The sequence below is a fragment of the Poromitra crassiceps genome (assembly GCF_964638095.1).
Source record: "Poromitra crassiceps genome assembly, chromosome: 9".
NCBI classification, from domain to species: domain Eukaryota; kingdom Metazoa; phylum Chordata; class Actinopteri; order Beryciformes; family Melamphaidae; genus Poromitra; species Poromitra crassiceps.
In genome coordinates, this window is record NC_139630.1 from 1,947,916 (window position 1) to 1,958,598 (window position 10,683).

Sequence of the window (10,683 nt, forward strand, 5' to 3'; positions counted from 1 at the left end):
GGGGCCTGGGATGAAATGATCCCTTATGGTCCCAGGCCTTAATTTTGACTAAATGTTCAATATGTCTGTCGTCAATTAGAGGGTTTGGCTTTAATTGAGTGTACCTGCGCTGTAAATCCTGTGTTATCCTGTGTTCGACAGGGTCCAAAATGACCACCAGCCAAATCTTATTGCAAATCGCACGCACACACACACACACACACACACACGCACACGCACGCACGCACACACACACACACACACACACACACACACACACACACACACACACACACACAACCACAACAACAACCGGTTGGATGCAAATAGTTTAATTCAGCTTGAATGGAAATTCATTACATGCAAATGCATATTGTTAGACAAGTTTAGCCAAAACAGACAGAAAAAACAGGAAAAAACTCTATATTGCTCTATATTAAAAAGAAACCCCCCAGTAATCTCTCTAAAAAAAGACACTTAAAGACCCCTAAAGTCAAAAATGTGTTTTTCTTCTTGTTCCTTCAGGTGTTTGAGCTTCAGAATGATGTCTGTGAGTTAGTTTGACACTAGAAGGCTGTTTTCACATTTATCTGCTGAAAGTGGAACGTTTCTCTGTATTCATTGAACATCCAATTTTAGGGGTGGGACATGATTTGAGATGTCACAAATAGTTGAAGCTAATCCCTGTCCAATATTTAACTAATTGTGATGTGGAAACTTGAAGCCTCCGGTGCACATACACTGAGAATGGACTTTACAGTGAAGTAGGAGACATCTTGTGTCCAGCAGGAAAACTTTTGGGGTGAAATATATTTGCAGACTCTATAATACACTATCATTTTTTAATGATGGAGAAGGAGTAGATTTTAAGAATTGTAACAAGATAATTCAACCTTTTTTGAGGGGGGGGACCGGGACCATATGAGGCACAAATTATTATTCAAAGTAGAATATTTTACATACATCTTAGAACATGACTTTATGGGGTCTTTAAACAGTTTACTCTGTCCTAAGAAAATCACACTTCTTCAATAACTAAAAGAGAAAGATATTGTATAGAGCAGATAAGGACTGGATTGTCGTTACACAGAACTGTACGTCTGTACGTCACTGTGCGTCTGACATTAGCGTGTGCACCGCATGACCTGAGCAGAGGTGGTGACGAGCCAGAGAATTCCCAGGTCGTAGCTGACATGCTTCATGCTGCAAAGGGGGACGGACTTCCATGCGGTCCCTTGTGGACGACTGCTGGAAATGCCGGTTCTGTTGAGAGAGGAGATTAATGTACAAGTCTGTCAATTGATCATCGGTGGTCGATGAGTTGAGTTCCCTCACCCCTTCCCGTCCCCTGAGTGAAGCGCTTTGAGTATTGAGGAAGGTGCTACTGTATATAAATCCAATCAATTATTATTATTGTTATTATTATTATTGTGTGTGTGTATATATATATATATATATATATATATATGCTCAAGTTGGCCGGGAGGTTATGTTTTCGCCCCTGCTTGTTTGTCAGGATATGTCATGAACAAACTTACACGAAACTTTGTAGAAAAGTAGGACACGGTCCAACTTACAGTAGACCTGATTAATGTCCGCCCACTGGTCAAAAGGGGGCATGACAATGGGTGATGGCAATCACAAAAAGACACCTAACTTTAACAGATTTATGCTACACCACACAACTTTGTAGAGAGGTTGAAAGCGCCGGTGGTGGCATGATGCACTCTGCCGAGTGCCCTCTAGGTAGCATGCACTCTGCCCAGTGCCCTCTAGTTTATTATTGGGATCATTATTATATTGACACAATATTATGGGTATTTGGCACACAATCACAGTAAAGACTGCCCTCTTGGGTGTCGTTACCTGATCGTGTGGAGTAATGGCTTACCTCTCGTAGACCTTGCCGGACCTGTTCACTCCGAAGACACTGCCGTCACTGCCCACCTCAACCATTTTCAAGTACACTCCTGCGATCTTTGTAAAGCCTGTAGAGCAGGTAGACGGATTCACCTGTAAACAGGTGTCAACATCAGAACGACTGCCATCAGTTGCACACAAAAAAAAATATATATCAGTAACTACCGAATCATGGCAGTCATGATCTATGAGTGTTCGATTAATGTGCTAAATAATAATATTATAAACATAACATATCGTCAGCAGCGCGCAATTACTTTGCGCTAAGAGCTTTTAAAAGCACCTCTTACGCGCTAAATACCCCGTTGCGCTTGAGCGCACCATGATCTCCGTGCGCAGTGCAGAGTAAAATTCCTTTTGGATATGTCATTACGCACAGCCTTGCTATGCCAGGACATCAAATTCTGCTGCTAAAATTGGGTATTAGCAGATAATTCAGTGAGGCAATCAACTATAACTCACTGAGAAACTTTTATCACATTGCAAAGAGGGAAATTAATTGAGAAAACCTGTTGGACAAAGGACATCGGCTATTCACCTCCATAACCCGGAGGGTCGTTGGCACCACAGACTATCTGTCAATAAGCTCTCTCCATCTCTCTCTGTCTTCGGCACGAGTGAGTCCACTCTATTACGCATGGAGAGAATTACAGCATATCGCATGCCTCGCGCAAACAGCGATTGCGAGACGGGAATCCAATTGGTTTTTATTGATGTAATGCCCAGGCATTGCCTGGCCACACCTGTGAATAATTCTGCTACTTGAGACCGCCCAAATCCCATTTGCGCTGGCATTTTGGGGGCGCAGATGATTTGGCACGGCTCTAATTTGCGGCACATGCCGTGAACGTTTACGCCTCCCCGCCGAGAATTGCATCCCCAACATATTTCTGGGCTGTTTTAACTTAGAAATCATGGAGGTCACGTCTACCCATATCACTTTTAAACAGTTACGTTTCTCTATAAATCATTACAATATGCTCCCGTGAGGTGGGGATGCATTTAGCTACTGCCGGGCGGGGGTGCAAAACTCGGCATAACACCTGGACAAATGCACAAGGCGGACCACTATCTTCCCTGCCCTTAAGGCACGCTAAAACAGGTGCGCATGTGCAAATAGGGGATATCGCCTGTACCAAGATAGGGCCCAACGTTTCATGGGCTCTGCAAACAGTTTCCCACCTTTGTGAAGTAGGGATAGTAGTTTGTGAGCAGTATCCAGCATCCGTAGGGGCCGCAGCTGTAGTAGCGAATATTATTACCGGACACGCGTGTCCAGGAGATAGAGCCCTTGCTGAAGCTCAAAGTGTAGCTACTCCGTAGACAGTAGGCATAGCTGCTGCTAGTGACTCCCACAGTGAAAAGACTACCAGCGTCAACCTGCTTCATTGAACCTGCAAACAAGGAAAAACACAGAGGTATTGTATTTAGTCAGCATGTTGTCCTGACTTCATAAATATGTTTTGTAAATCTGTTTGTCTGGATTCTTTCTAGCTCACAGGAGCAATGTATTAGCACAATGAAGACACTAGCCCTGTTCGAAACCGGTCCCTACTATGACAGAAATAGTGGACTATATAGTGTGTTGGCTATTTTGTACTCGTGTCTGAATTCTCATCTGTTAATTTGATTCACTATATAGTCCACTATAAAATACCCACAATGCATTGCAATTCCTATGAGCAGAATGTACCCTACATGTTCTCCTATCTACCACAATGCAATGCTGCGGTGTTTACCAAAGGAGAAGAAGAGTGAAAGAAGGCATGCAAATGACAACAAATTCTCCCCTTCTTACTTCCAGATGCATGTTTCCAGCTGCCACCCACAAATTTGTAGACGGCGTTACCGGTGCTTGCGCCCCACATCCCTGCCTGTCCCACTGTGATGTGCTTGAGGCTGCCTGGCAGTTTGAACCAGGTGGATCCACTCAGGAAATAGTTGTGATTGTTTTTGTCTGTGGCGACCACTTGTCCCTGTCCAGCGTCAATCTGTTTTGCATAGGACAGGTTTGGGCCCTCGTTACAGTTCCAGGCTGTGGAGAGGAAATCATCATCAGTGAGTGGATTATTCTGTTATGTTGCAGGAAAATATACAGTATCAGATGGTGACTTACCATGACTGATGTGCAGGTGACACAGCACCACCAAGAAAGCTGCAATAGTTTTCATTATGTCTGTGGTGTCTCTGCCTCTGTTGTGCACCTCTGGATGTTCCTCGTATCTCTATGGAGCTGATGTCCTGCAAGAATGAAGCGTTGTCTCACTTATATACAGTAACTAAGCATACAGTGGACCTGACCCATGAATCCTATTACAGCACCAACCGGTTCACCAAGAAGTTCCAAGGAAGCCGGATGGGATACATTTCCATCCGGCTCTCCATCAAGTCAATCATTTTAAAGGATGGCTTTACCGATGATCAACCCACTTTGTATCATTATAATGTTGTAGGAGAAGTCCAACTCCATTTGTCCGGCTTACAGAAACTCCACCCCCGCCAGCTGCAAGTCATTAGTTGTTTAGGGTTAGGGTTAGTGTTAGTTTAGTTGATTAGTTTATCCATAGGGGAAGAGATGCATTGTAACAGATTAAAGGATAATTCAGGTTTTTTACAACCTGGACCTTATTTCCAGTTTTAATTATGATTTTTTTTTTTTTTTTTTTTTTTTTTTTTATATAGAACAATATACGAACAAGACAAGCAGGCACAGGCACAGGAAAAGAAAGGTAAAAAACATACATACATCATTGACCAACCATGGAGCAAAAAAACAATTGAAACAAATTAGCATGTGGACAGAAACATCTGGAAGACTCAAAACACCCCTAACTTGTTTTAGGTTTTTCATGACAAAACTAAAATTTAAAAGGTCCCAGGTTTCTCTAACTTAGCAAATAGCATGGCTGTCAAGGAAGAGTTGACAATGGAGCTGGCCTCCATTTTCAGCCACAGGGGGCCCCCGAAAATTAAATTACCTGGAGTCCCTTGCCGCCAGTACATCAGAGCCCTAATGTTGGCAGCCCAGTAGTGCCTAAATACTGGTAAGGCCAGTCCTCCCTCAGACTTGGGTTTTTGCAAGTGAATTTTCGAAATTCTGTGGTTATACATACATACATACTTCCAGATGTAGGACAGAATCACAGTCTAATTTCTTGAAAAACGCTGATGTGAGAAAGATGGGAAGATTTTGACAAAGATAAAGGAACCTAGGAAAGGAAAACCATGTTGATTTTATATGGCCAATCATGGAGAGGGGCAGGGTCCTCCAGTTATCTATACACTGTTTAAGTCTTGAAACAAAGTCAGCAAAGTTCAATTTAAATATTAGTTTAGGATCTCTGGGTATGGTCAGGCCAAGATAGGTGAGGCGGTCCCTTGCCAGTTTGAATGGGAGATTTTCTAGTAAACCAGGAGTGAAGACATCAGAAAGAGGCATAAAGTTACTCTTTGTCCAGTTAATTGTGTATCCAGACAGCTTACCGAAGGAGGTTATTAATTCTATGAGAGGGGGGATCGATTGTTCCGAGTTATGTAGCTATAGTATTACGTCGTCGGCATACAAACTGATACGGGTCTCAATACCTCCGTCCTTCAGACCTGGAATACCTGGGTGACCACGTATTTTTAATGCAAGGGGCTCGAGCGCAACAGTGAAGAGGGCCGGCGAAAGAGGGCAGCCCTGCTGGACAGAGCGAAGTAATGGAAACCTGGCTGACTTATAACCATTGGTTATATGTCATGTCGGACTAGCGTATAAGCTTTACCCAGGATATTAATGAATCGCCAAACCCAAATCTACACGGTGACTCAAACATATAAGGCTATTCAACCTGAGCGAACGCCTTCTGCGCGTCAAGTGATAAAATAGCTGCACCACTGTCATCTGTGTATGGTGTTGAGGAGACGTCTGACATTTGACAAAGAGAACCTATTCAGGATGAACCCTGTCTGGTCAGGATGAATGATGGATGACAAATGTCTATTTAGCCGGGCAGCGTTTCAGTGATTGCCTTTCTGTCATAATTCCGGAGCGCTATGGGTCTGTAGCTGGCTGGATCTGCTTCCTCCTTCCCCTTCTTTAGAATGAGAGAGATGTTAGCTTCATACAGAGTTTTAGGTAAGACTTTGTCCTTCTTAGAGCTAGATATTTTGAGTGGGGCGAGAATATCACAGAATTTCTTATAAAATTCAGGACCAAATCCATCCGGCCCAGCTGCTTTGCATGATGGAAATTATTTAATGGCAGAAATTGTTTCTTCCAAAGTGAAATCAGAGTGAGTCCTCTCTGGCAGCGTCGCAAAGTTTGGGTGTTTCAAGAGTGTCAAAAAAGTCAAAATTCAGATCAGATTGCGCGGCATCACACTTTGATGAGTAGAGTTAACTGTAAAACTCCCTAAAACGGTGATTTATCTCCTTGAGATTAGTCTTAAATATGATTTTTAAGTCACCCTGGTAAGTCCGGTTTGATTCCCATTAACTGAAACACTAATTTGTTTTGAACTGCGACCTGAAAACACCTGGTAAGTCCGGTTTGATTCCCATTAACTGAAACACTAATTTGTTTTGAACTGCGACCTGAAAACAAAGAAAACGGGGCATGTGAAATGCTTGTAATTATGTTTTTGACAACGTATATTGAATGACAAATGCGGCTGAATATGTTCTAAAATGGCCACTTTACTTTTGGGAACCAGTTTGCCATCAAACAATTCCAGGAATCCTATAGCAGGATATTACACAGAAACCAGAGAAACTGAGAGGGCTCAGGTATCAAAGAACGCTGTTGGCAAACAGCCCCAAAACACTCCGTTTACAGAAGCATGCAACAAGGGTAAACATTGAAAAGCATGTTTAACTATCACATTCAGGAACATCCTGCTGATAGAACAGAGCACATATTTACTGTTTGAGAGGGACGACGTGTTTGATGTTGACTGATCACCTACAACACACAAGTGTTCAATTTCCAACTGCCTCTATGTGACTTTGCTTTTCTGAAATATTGTTCACCCTTAATGACATATGTTTAATCTTTCATCAAAGCGCATATTATAGATGATTCCAGTAGGGCTACACTGCCCTACAAAGCCTAACCACAGTAACTACGCTAACAATGAACTGAGAAAAATGGCTTTAAGGTTTTTAGACTGTCCAGCCAAATGAATTATAGTTTGAAAAGTGGTAATGCGCTTATTAAATATGTATACAGGTACATTAAGTATTTCTGAAGTCACTTGATGTCATCGTTGTCAGCATCATCTTCACCACTGGTGGTGTGGCTTTTGGTCATCATTCTGACACAATGAATTGATGAGCACTGTTTTTATTATCTTAATTTAGAGCAGTTTTTCATTACAAATCAGATCAGCTTTTCAGATTGATAATACATACAAGAACATAGCATATTAAAAATGTTGAATAAAATGAATTACAGACTCAGAGTTTTAATGATAATTTATGCAGCAATTAAAAAGCTCATCCTGATGAGCTAGCTAGTGATACCAAACTATTATCACTATCTACTATGATTGGGTTAGCTGATAATAGCCCACAGATGAAGAGTTCCTGTTGGAGAACATTATCTCTTATGGATTATTAGCTAGAGATACAGCATCTATGATTTATGCATCTATGATTAATGAATGAGACACTGTCTCATTCATTAACAATTTGGACGGCTGTCAGTGCGGAAATTAACTGGATTAACTAAACGGATTGCACACTTGCACGTGTCAGATAGCTAGCATTTGTTTTTTATTAATTTGTTTTACTACAGTTTGGTAGACTGATTGGATTTGATAATTACAGAGGGTTTCCCAGTGAGAAAAATATTATGCCTTGGCGATTGGTGAGAGGTGTACAAGCACTAAAGCCTTCAGGGAGCAGGTAGGAAAGTTACTAACTACGCTATTACAACCCATCTAGTTTATCATAATCCTTACCATTTTCTGGATATTTGCGTTTCAAAGCAAGCTTCACAATTCTTTCCCCCAGGATTGTGCCATCATGAGGGAGTGACATGAATTATGTTGGGCTTTGTTATGGAAAGAGCGGGAAAATTGCAGTAACTACAAAATTCAAACAAAAACCAAGGCGAACTTCAAAGTGTAGTTACTGCATGTAAAGTCAATAGTTTTTTACTTTTGTAGGTTCTAGTTTTCTGAATTTTGTAGCAGTGAAAACTTCTGGGTCTTGTTTCTTGTTAGATTGCCACTTCTAATTACTCAGCGTGACCGGCAGGGAGGACCGGTCACGCTGAGTAAAAGACCTGAAGAAAGACCTGACGTGTCTTGAGTTGTATCAGAAGGAGAATACTGGAGCACTCAGGTCATCTTTAGATGGTTTATTATAAGGTGCAGATCAAACACTGACGTTTCGACACTTGGTCTTCTTCAGAGTGAGCTTTGCATTGGATTCACAGTGTGTTTTAAATGAGGAGCAGAGGGGAGGAGCAAACAATCTGCAAGCTGGCTGCCAAATCATACAATCAATCATCTAATACAACTTATCACCACATTAACAGACCAGCAAAGAATTCAGTATTAACTGTCAAATGCAAAAATATATAGCAGCAAGATGACAAATACATTAAAACCAACAATGGTTAGAAAAAGACCTTTGAAAAAGTTCAGGAGGTGAATCACTCAACCAGGGTTTTGCCTGTTTACAGAACACAAGGAAAATACAGTTATTATAGTAAAGTAGATGTAACCTCAAAGTCAAACCAACATAGAAATCAGTAGTTTGTCAACTGCAAGAAATACAGCAGATTGACCAATGTATGTTAAAAACAATATAATGGTAAAGTGCAATTATAGAAAACAGGACAGGTTAAGTTCCTCATTTAAACCTAAGGGCTCTACTGAGTTCAGCTCATGAATCCAGAAATTCTCTCTTTTGAGTAGTCTGTTCACTATATCACCACCTCTAGTCTTTTGAGTAGTCTGTTCACTATATCACCACCTCTAGTCTTTTGAGTAGTCTGTTCACTATATCACCACCTCTAGGGGAGATCTTGATTTTTTTCTATACCCCAAAACTTTAATGAGGCTGGTGAACCATGATTAGCTTTGACATAATGGCAGGCAATTGAGTAATCTAGATTTTTATTACGAATTGCTGCTTTATATTCTGCTATTCTAATTTTATTTTTTGTCTTCCTTCTAGCCTGACATGCTTTGTCGACCAATAATCCAAACTATATTCAGTGGTGTATAAAGTACTCGAAATCCATACTTGAGTAAAAGTATAGATACTTTACCAGAAAATGACTTGAGTTAAAGTCAAAGTAACCCATTAAAATATTACTTGAGTAAAAGTCTTAAAGTAGCTAATATTTTCTGTAGCCTACTTAAGTATCAAAAGTATTTTTTTATATTAAATGTACTTAAAGGTATTGAAAGTAAAAGTACAAGTAAATCCTGTTCATAAGAAAGCAAACAGTCCGGATTTTCAGAATTTTTAGCTTTATTGTGTTTGCTTACATATTTATCTTATAGTCTGCCATTTGAACTGACTGCAGCTTTTGGCACAAGTGTCTGCTTTAGGCTGTCATGGCGATGAGATATCTCCATGTCAAGGGGAAATATATAATAATAATAAAATAATAATAATCATCATAATCACCGTCCATTGTGGACATCTCCTCCATATAGCTATATGCCTGGATATTGTCACGGCCAGATAAACAGTTAATCAATGTAATCACTCTATAGAAATTGAAACGGACGTTACCTTTCTGAAACACAACAGTATTATTGGGCTACGACAAAATAGCGACAGTTACACCAGACTAGCAACGGAAATACCACAATTTACTTTCAGAATAAAATGCTTCTCACTGTTGGAGAAACAAATAAAGCACTTAGGATTTTATTTTGAAATCCTTAAGCGGAAGACCTATACTTTTACGTTCTGGCTGCGTGGACGCTTGACCAATTTGAAGCTTACCCCAATTGAGACTCTTGGTTTCTTGTTTTCTGGTATATTCCGTCATTCTGGTTCAATTGGACAAAATGTAAAGACAATTTAAAGTACCGTAATTCTTCCAATAAGCACCTGTACTCTAATTGCCGCCGGGTCTTCCCTTTACCGCCGGGTCCAAATTGATTTAGCATAATAAGCGCCTGACTCATTTTCCCGCCAGGGCGTTTTTTAGAATAAATAAGTTTTTTTGTACTGTATGTTTTTGTGATGACTAAATTCAGTCACTTACGGTAATGACGTTTTGGAGGAAGTCAGGCGGAAGTTTCTATTCTATATGCTATTTCTATCTCTATATTTTCTATTCTAGTTTTATATTTTATTAATACATGCTGTAACCGCGCCATGTTTCAAGTATGCATACCGCATTGTTTAATGCTACGGATTCCTGTAGGCAACGTGTTGGAGATGCTGTCTAACCAGGAGCAGTGGGCAACTTACGCTAACGTAGCTCAGTTGTGCCTTGTAAAAGTGCATTTCTCTCAGCGGAACAGCGATCATAAATGCAGTATGGATTATACCCATTATACTGGACATGTATTGGAAACTTGGCGTCTACCTACCGTATTAGTCTCCTTGTTTTGTCTAACGCTAGTGCTGCAGTGCTGTTTGTTTGGTTGGCATTAGCTTGGTAGCTAGCTACGTTAGCGTACCTTCTATGTTGCTTTGCTGGGAGTGTCTGGCAAGCGAGACTAATAACGTTGCTATGACTTCTTTCCAATGAAACACAAACAACTGAATGTGTGAGCGGTAGGCTAATGTTACTTGTTTAAAATATGGTATGGCTGTTTGGCAGAG

At 40.6% G+C, this 10,683-nt stretch overlaps 1 protein-coding gene across 1 annotated transcript; it reads right to left on the minus strand.

The window, feature by feature from the left end:
• Positions 1-301: 301 nt before the first annotated feature.
• LOC310783012 (fish-egg lectin-like) lies at positions 302-4,123 on the minus strand. The gene is made up of 5 exons (XM_083643788.1): positions 4,016-4,123; positions 3,698-3,934; positions 3,082-3,293; positions 1,871-1,992; positions 302-1,242 (listed from the first exon to the last, which is right to left on the minus strand). Exons 1-5 carry the CDS (start codon positions 4,068-4,070, stop codon positions 1,104-1,106), a joined length of 765 nt encoding a protein of 254 aa, XP_083499914.1. The 5' UTR covers positions 4,071-4,123; the 3' UTR covers positions 302-1,103.
• Positions 4,124-10,683: the final 6,560 nt, after the last annotated feature.